The sequence below is a fragment of the Rhopilema esculentum genome, chromosome 2 (genome assembly GCF_057945365.1).
Source record: "Rhopilema esculentum isolate cy_ngs chromosome 2, ASM5794536v1, whole genome shotgun sequence".
Classification (NCBI taxonomy): domain Eukaryota; kingdom Metazoa; phylum Cnidaria; class Scyphozoa; order Rhizostomeae; family Rhizostomatidae; genus Rhopilema; species Rhopilema esculentum.
This window is the reverse complement of record NC_142816.1, coordinates 6,247,383-6,265,695: the sequence shown is the minus strand read 5'-3', so window position 1 is coordinate 6,265,695 and position 18,313 is coordinate 6,247,383. Positions and strand designations below refer to the sequence as shown.

Genomic DNA, 18,313 nt, shown 5'->3' with positions numbered 1-18,313 from the left:
ATGAAGCATATTCCGGATATAATTGCTTTGCAATGTTTCAAAAGGCATGCGTTGAAACTAGCGTGAACTTGGGAGTCAAGATATCTTATAATGGGATAAAAATAGCTTAACGAAAGTACTTCCTAGCCACTTATTGTCAATTTGGTCCTAGCAGTTCGATGTTCAATTTTATACAAATGCTTGCGGCTTAGTCTCGTTTCCTAATACCGCGCTATTAATTAGCGCTCAAAATAATCCTTATAAGAGGCTCTAGAGATTCTTATCCCTGTCTCTCTTACGTTTAGCTCCTAAAAAGTGGCATATCTAAACCGCTTTCTGGTTTCTCATGAACATGAAACGTCGAAAGATGAGCATGCAATTCGAAAAAAATGCACTCTTGTAGCAAGGATACAGGCGAAGTACAATGGATATTTCACTTAAATGTAGGCCAAGATATTGTCTAATACTCAAGCACAGAAAAACATTTACTTTGTAAAAGATCTGCGCAAATAGAGAAAGCTATTTCCATAAACGAAATAACATAGCCCTAAATATAAGTCTAAATTCTTTCGTTACCAATCACCAATGTCGGCGATTTCTCTTTGTTTTGTCCATGACAGATCTAATGCCAGAATTTGGACCCCCAGAATCCGCTTTACAAAAAGGACATTCAAGATCGAAGCTCGTTCTTCTTTCTAAACTTTGCCACTATCACTTTACTCCAGGAATCTTCGTTTGTATCGAGACTCACAACATCGACTCCACGGAGCAAAGATGAAAGATGGTCAACTGAGCCGTTTGGTACAACAATCAGAATTTTCTTTTTCACATCAGTGTCTTTTTGAAAAGCCTCTGAGAGAATCCTCGAGTCAAAGTCCACATCCTCTCCAGTTATCTGCAATGGTACGTTTTCTTGACCTTTAATAAGTTTACAGAGTTCTTCTGAAGACAGAATAACAATACCTGTAACCCTTTGAAGTTTAATATAATCCAAGAGCTTGCTTGAGCATCCCTGTTTGTCCTTAGAATTTGAAATGACCCTCCCCCTTTCTTCGACAGTGACATCCCGTTGACGTTCAAGAAGACGGCATATTTCTTCAGCAAGGTCTTCTTGCTTTTTGCTAGCGAGGATCGTTGTGTACATATTTTCATCTTGATTTTTGCTAGCTAGAAAGAAGATAAAATGGGCTTACAAAATGAATAATTTCTATATTGTAAACAGGAGATTCTTTTTAATGACTTTATTGACATTTTTATCATCTAAAGAAATCTTTTGCTGTGCGTACCTTGATATTTCAGACTAGGGGGGGGGGGGGGGGGGTCATCAAGATTTTCCAACTTAGACAATCGATTAAGAAGGACTCAGGTTCTATTTCAACTAAGGATAAGTGATTTTACCGACTAATTAGGGATGTGATGAACTAACTGAGGATTTAACGACAAACCTATGAAGAAATGGGGGCGGGGGTTATCACATCTCCTACATTCCCTTGCTAGCTACGCCTCAAAGTTGCTCCCTTTGTAAAAAGGAATACGCCAATGTTTGCTATTCATACCAGCATCACAAAATCGAAACATTACATCCTAAAGTATACAACTGACTTAACAGTGATCATTGTCAGTGAGACTAATACAAGATCAAACATGAGCAAACATTGCTAAGTTTTTCATTTTTCTCTAATTTAAACAATTAATTCTTCTTATCGATTATTATCCTGAAAAAGCAACTGAGAGATTGCAAAGATCTGTTACGTTCTAACACGCTTTAAAGGAATTCTCGCCCTCTTTAATAGTACATACGCAACCCGTCTGAACTTATGAATGTGATGAGATGGGCGGTAGGGAATTAGCTATTGACAGCCAGTACCTATGGCTCTGGTGGCAACAAATGATTTCTGGGATTTTGGGAGAAGGGTACGGGTGGTTGAACACTGTTCTCAAAATAAGGTGATGTAAGATTAGTAAATCATGATAAGGTAACTGGCCTGAAAAGTATGTAATTTCCCTCCATAAGTACTAAAAAGTTGCCAACACCTAAAAGTCTCTAGCAATTACTTCAAGGCAAGGGTGGTCAAAATCCAAGTGTTACCTACTCCTCCAAAAAGAAATTTTTACTTAAAGGAATTATTAACAACATATGTTTTCATACCTTGAGATCTTGGTGGCTTTGCTTCTGGCTTACCGCCCTTCTTCCCGAATAAATTTTTGAACATTTTGCCTGAAATTAAAATAAAAATTTGTGAAACAACACCGAAATATGCTTGTATTAACTATAAATTAACAACACAAAACTTGCATTCTCACATCAACTTACTCAAAAACGAGATCACAATACTTCCTCTAATACGACGAGACTCAAAAAATAACGTGGTTTCTTTCAATACCTCCAAACCTGTGGCTCATTTGGCGTTCTGTTCTCCTCGCAGGCCACCACATTTGGAATCCTGGCAGTATTTACTTGATCAAGAAATATTATCAAATTATGAACGACTGTTCTTTCGCATTTGCTGCAATAGAAGCTACTTCCTTCTATCGTTCCAAGGGTCATTTAACTGGTTAACATGCCCGAGCCTGAACGACAGTAAAATTGTTGCCGTGTTGTCAATGAATTAAATTCTTAATCGTCAGTACACAGGCTTTATAAGCCTCAGCGCTAACACTGGCGCTATGCTCGGATTACAAAACAGGACAGAGAGGATCTCGTATCCGAATCTGTGCACAATATGCCACTAAACGCGGCAGCCCATGCTTCCGAAACACCTATTCTAAAGATTGTATTATCAGCTTCGATGTTCTGCACCTTTGTGCAAGCTCGCAAAGCGATATAAGTGGCGATAACAAAAGCTGGAGGAAAGGGAACATCCCAGTTTTGTTGCTGATGAATTGTGTATATTAAAGTAAAAACCAGTGTGAATTCACGGCTATTTTAAGATACGAGAGAAAGAATATAAACAATGCAAGAAAATTCAAACCAGGGTATAATGATATTAATTTATGATATATGCTAACTGTTCCGGGACGCTTTGCCATGTTCAGTAGGCCTTCATCGAATCATGTTATCTAATACAATACCCCTTTAACCTTAAATTCTCTCCTTCTTATATCAGCGTTTCAGTGCAGCTAAGATACTTTCAAATGTTCTTGAAAAATCCAAATTATTGTAATGTGAACCAACAAGTAAGGCCTGTCTGGGCTCGTTTCAGAAACTGAAATAAAAACACTTTTGCAAGACAAGACACGACAACCTTAGACAAATTTCTTGGAAACACTGAGAAAGTCTGCAATATGAGTAAGGACGCCAATTTTTGTAAAAAAATCAGAAGTCTTTGGCTATCAAATAAATGCTATTATATCTGCGAAACACTTTGTCAATGCAGAATACTTCAGAAAAATTTGAAATGCGGGAAAATTCTGTAAAACAGGCTGAAACAATTTTTAGATTATTTTTATTGACAATTTTGTTGTTTTTCAACGACAGAAAATAAGTGTAAAAAGGGAAATGATTGACTCTTGAGTTTTGCCTTTTACAGGACATGTTCCTCCAATCCAAACAAAGAATTTAAAGACCACAACCGATTTATGTTTCACCCTTTGTAAACTCTTTGCTCAGATCAGCTAGCCTGAGAGAAACTAAGAACTAAGCATTTTAGCGTTTTGCCAATAGGCTTTTACTCGTGTACAAACTTTCACTTTATTCTTCTTACTTTATTTTTACTTTATTATATAGAGCCCGGTCAATGATAGAGCAGGAGCAGTTGATTATTCTAACACCTTTTTCTATAGTTCCAAGATGAGAATATCTGGTTAACAAATACCTTTTCAAAGTCATATCTTACTAGGGGCGTAGCAGATTCCCCCCACCCCCAAAATCCTCTTTGACTTCTGATAGTGATTCCCAGATATTGCAGGAGTAGAGTTTGCTTCATACAAATTGAAGTTTGCTGCAAAATTAAGACATCTTTTGGGAAAGTAAATACGTCATACCCAATCATTCTGGCCTCTTTCCCAGATGACTTAACTTCATGAAGGAGACTTATCCATAAAGGAAGATAAATGGACCAGCAGTAGTGAAAATTGCGATAGCTTTGGTCTACCAAGCGTTCGAATAATGTTAACAGTCTGACCGCTTTTCTGGAGCTTTATTCATTTTTAGGGCTTCTGTCCAAAATATTGTTGAAAAATTACGTTGTATTTTAAATTTTGAGGACATAGCTGTGAAACAATTTGTAAACAAAATGCTTCAAACAGAACAGGGGCTCATTTCTGTTTATGGCCGTTCGTTGAGAACGCAAGGGCTTGGTGTTCCGAGGTCATGTGAAAAATTACCAGGAATGGCGATTAAGCCATAAGATAATAAGAATAAGATAACAATAACTGGTCTCTTTACCGATTCTTGTCCTGTGTTAAGAAGTTGAGATAAACAAAGCATTCCCACCTCTTCACAGATGGGACACATTGAAGTGGTTCTCAACTAGTGTGTTTCTTTTGATCTTTTCACATATTAAAACTTAAGGCTCAAACAACATTTCGGTGTACAGGAAAACATTGTTGCTGAAAGTGGAATGTTAGGACTGTTAAAGCGGTGGAACAGTAACCAAGAGGGTACTAAAATTTTGTATATGTGTTGAATGGTAAAGTAATAATTCATCTAAAATTGGTTGGATTATACCATGGATACAACTATGCGAAGCTAAAAGTGGTAGGCTTGCGGTTGACCATGGTTACAAAGCCTCGTTGACAGTGCCTCGTTGTGATTCTCCTAACGAACCCAAATGAGCACTACAAAACACGGGAGAATGTCTTGAGATTGAAAGTAGCAAGGCACAATTTTTTAAAAATACATATAACGATAGAAAACTGAGCATAAGTTTAGTGGTTCATTTGTTTGCTTTTTGAGCTCAGAATTCAAAAATTTTGGAACTGAGGAATGAGGAATGTCAATCAAACCAAAAGGTGTAGACCAAGACAAATTCATCGCAAACCTAAAAAAGTAGACTCGGTCGAGAAAGATGAGTTTGACAGAGACCCAAAATATTGAAAGCCTCTCCCAGGGAGCCCCAATAATCCTAATAAATTTTCGTAGCCCCGAAGACAAAGAAAGTCACAGGCCCACAAATGTTTAAATAAATACCCAACCTAAAAGTATCGTGGGTTATCTAGACTGGGCTCGGACCTTGGATCTGGATGCCCTTGGCATGTTGAAAAAGTTTGGTTGGCCTACTGTCTGGGTGTGGCAGCCAAATATCTAGATAGTCGTGGTCTCGCTTTCTTTCCATTTGGTACTTAGATAAGGCACTGGTACTTAGATAATGAATTTTAATTCAAAGTGTTTCACGACATATGATGATAAGAATAGAAACCGCTGTAAGAATAAAAGTATTTGTATCAAGCTTACCTTTAAAAGGTAGACGAGAACACGATCGTTGAATCCTTGAGTGTATTTCACACGATGTGATATCCTCTAGAAAATAGAAAAACGTTCTTATAAGTAATCTCTTCGAAGGCTATATAAAAACCAAAAATCCTTCTTTGATATCATTAGGTTGCAAAGAACATGAAACATTCAGAAGGCTCCGGTGTGGTTCGGCCTTCAGTATTCGTAGCAGATGGCATCAAACCAACAAGAATGTTTGCTTTGAATCCTGTATCATTGTGCGATACTCAAAACACCTGCGAAAGTCTAAATTGAAAGCAGGTGTTTTAATAACAAAGGAAATAACAAACCAACCATGTTTAAAAACTTACATGTTATGATTCTTGAAGGCCAATGTAGTGTGTGCTCTGTGCCTGTGCTGTTAAACGGCTTCGAAATTGCTCCTTTCTTGCAATATTGATGTTTTTATTTTGCTACCACCTGTTTAAAATCGATATACTTACTGTACGTACTGATACTTATACTCATAATGTCTGCTTATCCTTTTCAAGAGCCATTGTTCTATCCTGGAATTTACTGCACAGCCAACCAATCAGAATGCAGATGAGTGGCGAGAAATGATACATCAGCCCTGAGCAGAAGTTTTTTCCCTCCGCGCAACGCAAATCTTGAGGCTTGTTAAGACTTGCGCCAGAAAAAAGTCCCCTTGCCTATGACTTGGTATCTCAAATTTAGATACCTGCAATGATTAGATTAGCATTTCTAAACAACTGATGCAATCTTGTGCAACGTTAATAACCGTAAATCAATGATATCATCAGACTCCAAGAATGAGAATAACATCGCCAAAATGGAACTTCATTTTACACTCTTGTTAAAACATAACAAAGTCTTCGTGTTATAATTATGTAGAAATAATCTGAAATTTCTATTTAACGGGAGCTTCAATATGTTTTGAATCTCCGAGAAGTTTGTTCGGCCTGTTTGTGGGCAGACATAATCGACTAGGGAAATCCCCCTTTCTGCCATCAACAAGCTTCCCACTAAAGCAATCCTGTGCTTTGATCCTATCTCTTTGTTTGTGACATTATGGTATCTGAAATTCATACAACACTGTTTCTGGTTTAGAGGAAGACATTCGACTCAATTTTTATTGAGTCGAGTTCATTGCAGTGACGAAATTTCTAAACCCGAATGTTCCGTAAGACGGAAACAGGCGGCCTGCTCCCGCTTGTTCTTCTGAGAATCGCAACATGAAGGGGATGTACCCACACGTTGCCATGCAACCCTCTTACTCAAAGGGTAATTACCACGGCCTAGCAATCGCTTGTGTTTCTCCCATTTACGAAGGACAATTTATTTGATTGGAAAGACACTAAAGCAAATACGCAAATGCGTTTTAGCTAGACAATCCTCGCGACAAATACACTTTTATTAGAAGATTTTAATATTTGCCGTGTCTGAATATTTTTAAACGTGTGTCATTTTGACTGAACAAAAAATCTAAAATCATTTTATTTTTAAGCCAGGGACGCTGGAAGGGGGCGCAACGGGGGTGGGGGTTGGTGGCTACCCCTCTTGCCCGTTGATAGAAAGCTAAGGAGCCCAAAGCTGCTTTTAAAAAAGTGCCCTTGACATCGGTCATTTGTAATTATCAAAATAAGAAAGCAGTGCCTTATTCATGTTGAAATTTCTCAAAACTTGTTAAAACATTTCTAGTGACAGCAGTTAGCCCTTTTACAAGATGTCTACAGAACATCAAATTAAAAGACAGTTACAAAAGAATTAGAAGCTGCCCGCAAAACGGGGTCCACCCTGTTGCACCTTTCCACCTGTTTTGAGCGACACAGATTTTGAATTTTGTTTAGGATTGAGGAAGAATGATAAAATCTTTGCTACTGTGTTTTTTATCATGTAACAATATTAGAGAATGAAACGTACTCCCACAGTGCAAGGCTGATGAAAGTAACTGGAGGGAGAGACAATAATTCTGCAAGTCCCAATGGAATTTTTATCTAGGGGAAGGGAACTTACCTCCCCCTATGCTAAAGATCCCATAAGAATCGTTCAAGCTACTTAGCACAAATGATTATGGCATTTTTTCTAGAGCAGAAACGCAGGCTTTTGAAATTCATTTGTTTGTTATTTGGGACAAAATTGTAAAATACGCTGTACACTGGTATGTTGCTTGTCACGAGTCAATAGAAAGGGGGGCCATTGTTTTGGTGCTTCCAAAAATTTTACTCAAGTACGACCTTCTTCCCGACTTGCTGTCAATTCTATTCTGTTGATTTATTGAGGATTCAATCAATTCTAGGGATACGCAACAAATTTGTAAAGAAAATTTTTTAATGAAAACCAACATGAAAAAATACAAAGACAAGCCATTCGGAAATCGAAGTCTTTTTGTAATCCATTCTTTTATAACCCGTGATTAAAACTGAGTGGTAAAACAAAGATTTAATGACAAGAAAATTGAAGCAATAAATATATGTGCTATGATGTACCGTGAGAAACTTTTTAAGCAAAAGCGCCAGAGCGAGACAGAATAAGATTTACTTTTTTAGCTAGAAAAGGAAAACACGCAAAGACTCGAAAACAATCAATACAGTGACAAAAGGTTGATGTTAATGGAAATGATTATGATTATGATCACTAAATGCTTTTCCACCGTCATTATACACAAGTATGTTAATAGGATTGGTTAAGATGTTCAAGCTGTTTAATGTAACATTTGATGTTGATGGTTTTGATGTGACGCTTTTGCTGATTCAGATGATGACTATGATGATAATTTTGATGTTTCCGATTATGATGATGATGTTGATGATTATAATGATTTAATGAGATGATCATGCTGATGATACCGATGGGCATGATGCTTAATGATAAAAATGATTTCGGTTGATGATTGTAATGATTATTATGATCAAAATGCTGATGATAATTTCAAAAATAACGGTTGGTGATGATTTTGATGTTTCCGATTATGATGATGATGATTAATGATGATTATAACGATTTGATGAGGTGATTGACGATGATTGCAATTTTTAATGTGGGGAATAACCACTACATCGGTTTAGCACCCTGGGTACAACCCTGGGTACCAGAGCCGCAAAAATTACCAGCAGCAAAAAGGGGAAAGATAGCAAAAAAGGGAAGCTGCGCAGGCGAATGAGAGGGAAGATAGGAAAAGGCTTTCCTTCACCTCCGCAGCGCTCATTTTTTTGCTGCCATTTATTTTCACGGCTAGAATAACCTTTAAACCCATCGATTATCAATGAATTATTTGTTCTATCTCTGGCAAACTCTGTTTACAAGCTGATCAATTTGTTTCAGTCTTTCATCTAAGGAAATGTTGTTGTTTTCTCCATTAGAAGTACTCTCGGCGCTTGATGGCTTTTGGTTCCTGCCAGGGTTGACTTTTGATTCCTGATGACCCTCATCACTTTTCATCGTCAAAGATAATTTCTTAATCCTAAAAAGAAAATTTCTTCCGAATAAGTAACAAGCCCCACAATGCCCTAATTCTATAATTTCTAAACTTTGAAACCGCAACGTTATTTGTTCTAAAGCGGGGTTCCTTCAAACCATATATTCATGGCAGTTGATAAACCAGGGAATACGAGCTTGTGAGCAAGACAAAGTAGAATGGCAGTTGCTATCGAAATTGGTAGTTTTGATGCAGATTTTTATTGCACAGCCTCAATTAATAATATTCAGAATCACTTTAGTATCTATTTAAAGATTGGTCATATTTAAAAATGTATGATAAAAAGGACAGTTAGCACCATTTTACATCGATAATCAAGGAGAAACAGATTCACTAACCTTGCCCTGACAGGTCGTAGTACATTGCTAGTCGGGTGACCCTTCGAATGAAAGTCCTTTGAAGCATGGTCCTGACAAACGAAATATGATGTTATATTAACCTCAATCAGGGGCGTTGTGGCCCACCAGGACTAAGGAAATTTTAATGTAGGCCCCTTAAAACTTTTCATGTGGACTCCTTCGATTTTTCTTTCTTTTAAGTTTTTATCGTTTGCAACACCAGATTTGTGAGAAAAAAAACCAGTGAAAGGCCCCACGCTGCCTCCCGGACACTCATTTCCACCATATTACAAGTGATGACAACAAGAAAAAAACAGCATCAACATGGTGTGCCCCTAAAAACCTGTTTCTCCCGGCCCAAAAAATTCCCACCACGCCCCAGACCTTAATATAGAGAGATGACAGTAACTGCTGCCGAGCCATTGTCGATATGACCAAGGGGTTGAAAAACAAAACAAGTAAATCTTACGTTTTATGGCCCTGAGAAATCTGCGATTGTCCCGCGGGTAAATTATACGTAAACTTAAGTACGTTTGAAAATGAGGAATAGGTTGCTACATTTCTGGAAGTTCTATTACACCCCCTGCTACTGCGCCATCAGTACACTGGTTCCAAAATCACAGCAGAAAGACCAACATCTGGTATAGTTTTAAGTATTAAATTTCAGTATATTTGATACGTAACTAGTTTAAAGAATAACCAAAGTAACACAAAAATAGCCAAAGTAACACATTTTCTATCACAAAAAACTGGATTCCAGATAGTGCTGCAAGAACTTCTGTTCCATTATACGTTTGATTGATTGATTGATTGATTGATTGATTGATTGATTGATTGATTGATTGATTTTTCAATGTAATGGTTGATTGGAGTGATTAATTGATTGAAAATCATTTAGAGATAAAGCAAGCAAAAAATAAATTTGAAAACAGCCAAACCTCGGTGGTTTTCTTGGTGTTATCTGAAACGAGAATAATCAACTGTTAAAATTAGAATTATATCATACTGACTTCAATATTTCGCTAAGAATAGCTTACTGTCACGTGATACAAAGTTTTAAAGTTCAAAAGATGGTAAAAAAGTTCAACACAATCAGTTTAATCTGATTCAATAATATCTTCTTGCCTCTTGCCGTATTTCTTCTCTCAGTGTAAAGCCTTGGTCGTTTCTGCGTCTGTTCTCGCTTCCGCCGCATTCTTTCGCCCTGAAGAAAAAAAATTGCTGAAAGAAATTTTCACAATTTACAACCGGGGTTCGTTTTCTCATTTACTCAATACGAAACGGACTCTACTCTGGGCGTGGCAAAAAACATTTCAACCACACCCATTGCTGGAATCACCTTGATTAGTTTGACACCACCAAGTAATTCAATCAATATGGTACAGTTTTCACCATTTGAATTTGAGACAGTCTTACCATAATTTGAACATAATTTGAATCTCTCAGGAATGAAGATTTGGAATAAAGAACGCAATTTCTTAAAGCCGGTCATCTTTTCTTTAGAACTCTCCATACAAGAGGGCTTGGGCGGCGCGGTTTCTGCATATCCTCCTTACCTGGGTAAACTCTAGAAATTTCTGAGATGGTCAGGCCCCAAATACCCACTTCCTTAGCCCCTTTCTTAATGATTTGTTATAAACTTTGACCCCAAGAAGCTATGAATATCAATATCAACGTTACCTGCGTAGCGATATTCCATCGTACCTCTTCGATGGCTTTACGTGTTGAGCTGATATCCTAAAAAATGATATTGATTTATCACATGAAAATACAAAAGGAAAACAATAAATCCAATTTTAATCCAATCTAATCCAATCTAATCCAATTCAATCTAATCAAATCAAATCCAATCCAATCCAATCCAATCCAATCCAATCCAATAAAACCTTCAGATTACTGCAAATTTACAAGATTGCAATTCTAGCCATGTATTGTCTGAGTTCATTCTAGGAGTTTTGGGTGCTTGAACTATTTTGGCAAGGAAGGTGGCTTCATCGTATACCACCTTTTCGCACCCTTAAAACGATTCCCTGAGCATTTGTGAAATGATCTGCGAAGGCTCACAGAAAAAGACAAGCAGATTTAAAATGAAATTAACATAGAACATAGAACCAAATGATAAATATTTTGAATTAAATAACAAATCGTATTTCAGAAAGGCTTTTTTAAAGCAGTGAAAAAGACTAAATTTGCCTCTTCTGTAACAACAGGAGTTCCCCGTAGCTTCAAATGATCTGTAAAACTGTCCACTGCGGGCACTTCACAGACGGGACTTGTAGTTGGTCTACCAGCAAAAATTTGATCTAAAAAACAAGGCCGAGTTTCATAGTTAATTTAAATTGACGTAAACTGAGCAATGACCTTGCATTACACATAGAATCACTCTTCGATAGGCCCCTCAGTTGGAAGGGATCATAAAATGTCTGGTATTTTAAACTTTTTCTGTTTGCCTTGCCAAAGAAACATTAGTTCTCTTTAAATAGCAACAGAACCACCGAGAACTTTTCTGGGGCCTGGGGCAAAAAAAAAAGATAAGGCACGTAATGACGTCATTAAGACTATGTTTGTTATAACTTTTATCATTGTTAGGACATTGCTTTACCTTTTCGTGTCCCTCTCAGCTCAGGACCTGGGAGCCTGCCCCTTGCCCCTTTCGCGGCGGGCCTTAATATCAAGTTACATAATTACGAAATAAGTAATGGATTGAATTGTAGTCAAACCTGGATCATTGTCAAAAACACTTTCTGGCCTCACTTCCTAAAAAGTCAAAGATCCAAGAATTGCAATTCGATAGGAATTGAGTTTATTATGCAATAGCCTAAGGTATTACCCATTTTATTAATCTAACCATATTCTGAGGTGAGGTTGAGCAACGGTTAAAGCACTGAATCAGGTTTTGCCTTTATGAAAATCTTTAAGGCATGTTACAAACCAACACATAGGTCCAAGAGCGCCAAAACATCGGGGGTGCTGGTCCATCATTTTTCCAAAACTTTTGCCCGAGTATGGTGCTTTTTGCCCACTTTGCTGTAAATCTTAATAATTTTTCACTAGTCACCTTCGTCCCTAGCGCCCTTTTCACGCTTATATAACAACGCATGCATCCTTTGGTGCAATCTTCCTTTGTAAAAAAAACATTCAGAAGTACGCATTCATACTGCAATGATTAATTCAATGAAAATTATAAGTAACTGGAAAGTACTGATTTCACTACCTTGTTTGGAATCAAATCCGGTTTATCACAGTTACATGAAGGAAATGTCCCTTTAGCCAGCACCTAAAAGTGTAACAGCTATGAGTAAATACTTTTGAATCTATCTAGCCAAGTTTTAGGTTCTGATGCCATCACTATTAGAAATAGCAGTCAATGGGCTCAACAGTACCCTTTGTTTCAAGCAATCATGGATTAGTTGGACAAACCATAGACTTAGGAAGCATTTCAAAAGCGGGGAGGGGGGAAAGGGGCACATGTAGTCAAAAAAGTGGCACCTTATGTGCGCTGAAAGTAGGTACTCTACCACTGTTTCTGAAAAGTGGGGGATTTGTACTCTACATTTATGGTTCAAACGCAAAATCTTCTTAACTATTATTTAATGATACCTCATTATTCGAAAGAGCCAGTGTTTTAGTCAGGAGCTCTCTGTGTTTCTTGTTGATTTTACCCTAAAAAGAAACACAAGCCAGTCTAGAAATGAATGCCAGGAGAATTTTCCTGAAGTAACTTGCTTCTAAACATTTACTTACAGATTTATTAAAACAAAAACATAATAATAAGTATTATTAAAAATGTGAGGGGCCTATGGGCTACTGAAAACTCTCTTAGTACAGCTGTCTTTCCTTGAATATTGCTTAACAGGGCTATCAACTTTTATTTACTAGCTTAAATAGGCCAGGGATGTAGCCAAGTTAAACGACCAAACTTAATGGCTACAAAAGATGTTAGAGTCCCCGGGAAGAGATAATGCTCTCAACCATCTACGAAAGGATACATAATCACCAAAAGGGCATTACATAATCTTTGAAGAGGTGAATGAAGAAAAAAAGGGAGGTTAAGGGTTTGCCCAAGAAAAAATTCATTATCGTTTTCTTTGAAATCTCTTTCTTAAAAATTCAACATAGAAAAAAAAGGCCAATGGAAAAGCCTAAGGCCGCCTAACTGCGGGCACTTTCATGCTTAAAACTAGCGTGGCCGTCCATTAATAGTTAAAAATGAATATTATAGATAAACGACACAGTAATAATTGTATTTAGATACCATTTTTTCTCTGACTTCATGGGGAACTATTGGAGGAACAAGCCATGGCTTTTCGTCATTAATATCACTACTTTCTTTCGATTTTCTCATAGGTATCTTTTCCAGACTAAACTGTCGAAAAAAGACTATTTCATTAAAAATGCATATAAGAATGGGAAAATTTAGCAATGCTAGGATCAGGAAGTATACACAAAATAATTACCGCAACAATTAAGTTGTAATAAAAGAATTCTTGAATTTTTTGAAAAATACGAAAATATAGGATGAACATTAACATGGGGTAGAAACAGTAGAGAGGACAAGGGGTCGTCCGGCAGTCACATTTCTGTTGACTTCTTTCAACATGTGGGGACAAGGCTTTCTGTCATGCCTACACGATACGTTTTACAGAGAAGCTTCAACAACCTTTAAATTTATTCATTTCAAACCTTATAAGCCTGGTTCAGTCTCTCCGCAGATTTCTCGTCCTCTGTAAGAAGCAGTTCTCGAAAGTCTTTGAGCTGCCAAGACAAGCACGTTTAATAGTCAATAATCAAACTTGAATGAACAAAATTAGGATAACTCGAGCAAAGATACAATTGTGTCAGTTTCTAATCACGATTCAAAATAAATTGAATAATTCAATAGCCAAAAAAAAGTATCTGAATTAAAAATATATATAAAAACTGTTACAAATAAAGCAACTAAAGCAACGAATTTTATACAGTACACCAATACCTCATACAAGCTCTGGTCATTTTTGCCAATCTTCCCTTCTTCTAAACTTCTTAAACGTTTCATTCTATCAGCTGAAATTTTTTCACATCTACAAGAAGGGACAGTGAATTTGTAGAAAACTCTGATGCAAATTCCGTGTTTGTTGGCTTAGATTATCGTCAGCTCCTAAACACTACTTTTTGTAGGATTACCACACATGTTTTACAGCTTCGACTTCAATAATTACACAGCTCATGTAATATTAAAACAATTAACCACCGTCGTCCAACTGGTGATTGAAAAACAAAATGGTCAGAGATAGGAGTTTAAAACAATATAAAAATGACTTACATCAGAAGTAAATCCAAGAACTCGTAGAACATGAGACGATCTGGAACAAGGCGGTCCATATGCTTCAACTACAGAAAAAAGTATTTGTCCAATAGAATTTAGATACAAGCAACAGGATTGAAATTACCTGCCAGGAAGAGCGGGAAAAACTTGTTGTCAGTGAGTTGGCTAGCTTGATTTATTGTTTTGACAGAATACTGGTTTTCGTAAGCAACAAGACACAAACGTTTTGGTGCCTTAAAAACCAAGATTGATAATTACCCATACAGTAATAGCAAACTAAAAAATTCATCATAAACGTTTTAAAAAATAGAGGCCCAGAGAGAATTATCTTTATATAGAAAGAATTGAGACGAATTAAATATGGTATAGGAAGAACATAGAATTATTTAAAAAATAAAGTTATGTTTGAAAAAAGGGAATCATTTCTTTCTTAAGTGGCTTTATGTGTTAAAAAGAGCAATTTAAGTAACAGTATTATCATTGAGATGTGTGACTTTGAATCTAAAAAATCGTTTGTATGCTTTCAGCTGTAGAAAATTTTGTAATAAATTACAATGTGTCTAAAAATATCACACTACTTACATGCTGCATTAATTTGGCTGGAGAAACTGCTCTTCCGCACATTTTCAAGGTCCTTAGTATGACATGCTCGCTAACAACGAGACCTGCATTATCCATGTGTTCATAAAACTGGAACGCCATTCGAGACTCTTTTATTTGCTGAAATCTAAAATCAAATGTAAAAGGTCGAATGAAAGTAAACTATGTGAGGGGCTGTTTCATCCTAAACTCTCCTCCACCAGGAGCATGTGCCTACTTAAGAAAAGTTTTGTTAGATGGAGTTCTGGGTCATGGATTTAAAGGATGCTCACTTATTTACAATGTGTTATAACTCTGAATAACATCTAAGAAAGATGCTAGGAATTAACTGGCAAATAAATATTACCAACAACAAGCCCTATGCCAGAACAAAGTGCCATGGGGTGAAATAATAAAAGAAAGGAGACTGACATGATTAGGACATCTCATGTGCTTTCATCCAGAAACACCAGCAAGGAAACCCCTTGAAGAATATCTCAGGAAAGTAAAACAGCCGCAAGGAAGTTCAAAGACGACCTGGATGCAGACAGTAAGGCAAGATTTGGCCAGCAACAGAATTAAACTGGATTTCTCAAAGGAAGCGCAAACATTAAATAGATTATCTGAACTGACACAGGATAGAAACAGCTGGTGTGGCATTGTGAGATGTGCCGTACAGTATTAACTGCATGTGCCATCTCAGTAGTAGTAGTACAACCCTGGCGTTCACCTCAAAGGTTTTGTCATTTTCAAATAGGGGGTAAAAAGAATGAACTTTGGTGTCAGCAGCTTCAATGTGATTGCCCCTCTCTGTCAAAGATACATTGCCATTCCGTTTGTTTATGGCAAAGGCTTTCAGAAAAGAAGAAACATGCTACTTTAGGAAGAAAATAACACAGAGGTTCAGAGGAGAAAATTGATAAATTTTGGTGTGAGGGAGCGATAATTTCAACTAAAACAACAAACAAATTTGATTGAAATAAGTAATAATATGATGTCAAAAGATATGACAAAAACCTTACAATTGGTTAGAAATGTAGCAGCAGCTTTTTTACAATCCATCTTGTACCTTTTGAGCACAAGAGAAAACCAAATCCTAAATTAAGTTTACAGACAAAATCTTAAATTTTTGTAAAAACATTTTATCTGGGGGGGGGGGGGAATTTAAATCTTAACCTTAATCTTAATCATTAAAAGTATCATTGTAAGTAGTAATGATTATCATAATGACTGTCTGCTTGCTTTAATGAAAAAGGGCAAATACTATACTAAAATCTTACGTCAAGAATCTGTTGCTCAGCAAATCTATTGACTTTTGCACCACTTTGGTGTTGTATGTGTCATCATGCATGTTGAAGGTCCTGTGCAAGTCAGGACTTAGTACCTTCAATTCAAACATCTCATTGATATCCTAGAAAGCAAATCAAAATTCATTCATGATCACCTTTAAAACTTTTGTTAATCTTAATTTTGATTCAAATTGGAATTAAACTTTATATAAATACCTTGGGATGCATCCCACTTGTGCATTCTTTTGACTTCTCTTTTGCAACATTCTTGGCAAATAAATCCCTTTGAAACTAAAAATACAAATCATCATTATTTTTAACCTTCATTATAAACAGATTTGGAAAACAATTTTTTTCAGATTCTGGTGCCTTCATGATCAGGTGCAAAAAAACATTTCTTGTAGGATACTTACACCAAGGGTACTTGACAAGCAGCTAAAAAAGAAGTAACAAGATTTAGTATAATAGGAGAACAATGTATGATACCTGCATAATGGGCAATAATACTAGCTTTATTTGGAGCCTACTAATGATAATACCATTGGAAGTTTTTCCAACAAAACAAGTTTAGAGCTCAACATAACTCTATGTTTTGAACTCTACTGTTTTCAACTTGGCTCTTCTGTTTCCTTTTCTATCTTTCCATTGAGTTTTCAAATAATGAAATAGTAAGGAAGCAAAAAAGTTTCATTCGCCTATTACAAAATCGAGCATAACCACTCAACGTTGGTGGTACAATTTAGATAATCATTTTGAAAAAAGAACGATTTGATTTCAAATAAAAAGATTGGAAAATGAGAAAAATTTAAGGCGACTGTGGTCGATAAAAGATTCCAAAGTAATAAAATTATCTACTAGGGTACCTCAGTTCCTCCCATGTCCAAAAATCTCGTCTTTTCGGAAATTTTAATTGCATATTTTTGTTTACTCGGGCAATGAACAGTCGGCTGAGTCGGGCTATGCCTAGGCCATTTCTTCCGCGTTCAGTAAATGTAGGGGTCTAGGCTCTATAAACAAAAGTCACCAAGTCACCAAGTTACAAGGAACGACAACTTGTTGTCAAGTTCCCTCAAAACTGTTGCACTTAAAATAGATTAAATTGCTTTTTGATGAGCTTTTAACTTGCTTTTCTTTGTGTCATTAAATATTCAAATTTGTTTTCTAGGGACCAGCTTATGGCACTTTCCATTTATGCAGCACCACCAGATGATATCGGTTGAATTGAATATAATAGAGAATCCTATACATGCTAATTAGCTAATGCAAAATATTAGTGGGCATATTTTACATCAGAAAATGTTTCAAAACTTTCCATTTCATTCCTTGAGCCCCACTTTCGTTATTTACCATTGTGAAAAAGCTTAGTAATTTTTTGATTTCAAGAAAAATTAAAAAAAGCGTTAAAATTAAAAGAAAAGAAAAAGTAAGTTGTGAACCGTGGGATTTTCTGCTTAGTTTTTGCAAAATAATCTTTGCTTATACGAGGTGAAGGTTTAAAAACATCTTCAGAACATGCCACAACGATGAACGCTTAATAGGCACGCGAGCAACAAAGAAGGGAAACGTGTGGTTCCAAAGTATTTAATCGAGTTTTAGCGATCTTTCCTAATCAGCCGGTTTATTTCATCAAAGAAAATAAATTTTATGAAAGGTTGATTCTACATGTGACAAGATCTTATTGCATTTCGCAATTATTTTCAGGGCAGTTTGATGCTGTTTAGCTATGTTTCTTTTGATGATACTTCTAAAATTTACTACTAAAATTTACTAAAATTTACTCAGGACCCTAATGATAACAGTACATATTGTACTGATAGGTTATCCTGTTAAAATATTCGATTTTATTATTTTATTATTATTATTATTATTAAAAATGTTGTCGTTCTCATGCTAAAAATTTATTTACGAAGTTCGGAATGAGCACAAGCCCGCCTCGTTTCCCAGTAGCCTCGT

The 18,313-nt window shown here is 36.4% G+C and overlaps 1 protein-coding gene across 1 annotated transcript; it reads right to left on the bottom strand.

Annotated features, from left to right (window-relative positions):
- Positions 1–1,076: 1,076 nt before the first annotated feature.
- On the bottom strand, positions 1,077–17,369 carry LOC135695376 (uncharacterized). Its single transcript, XM_065214447.2, has 21 exons — positions 17,224–17,369; positions 16,774–16,795; positions 16,577–16,651; positions 16,352–16,482; positions 15,075–15,219; positions 14,490–14,557; positions 14,160–14,247; positions 13,871–13,942; positions 13,443–13,553; positions 12,788–12,850; positions 12,402–12,464; positions 11,908–11,944; positions 11,381–11,490; positions 10,868–10,924; positions 10,313–10,391; positions 10,126–10,148; positions 9,188–9,258; positions 5,725–8,834; positions 5,375–5,440; positions 2,129–2,197; positions 1,077–1,146 (listed from the first exon to the last, which is right to left on the bottom strand). The coding sequence occupies exons 1-18, from the start codon at positions 17,274–17,276 to the stop codon at positions 8,651–8,653; spliced, it is 1,452 nt and encodes a 483-aa protein (XP_065070519.2). The 5' UTR covers positions 17,277–17,369; the 3' UTR covers positions 1,077–1,146; positions 2,129–2,197; positions 5,375–5,440; positions 5,725–8,650.
- Positions 17,370–18,313: the final 944 nt, after the last annotated feature.

Excerpts from the sequence above, each read along its gene's own strand:
- LOC135695376 (XM_065214447.2), bottom strand. The coding sequence starts at position 17,276 with ATGCAATTAAAATTTCCGAAAAGACGAGATTTTTGGACATGGGAGGAA. Across the intron at positions 14,248-14,489 it reads TTCTTGGATTTACTTCTGAT|ATGTGAAAAAATTTCAGCTG; the intron begins GTAAGTCATTTT and ends CCCTTCTTGTAG. Across the intron at positions 12,465-12,787 it reads TGGCTCTTTCGAATAATGAG|GTGCTGGCTAAAGGGACATT; the intron begins GTATCATTAAAT and ends TTACACTTTTAG.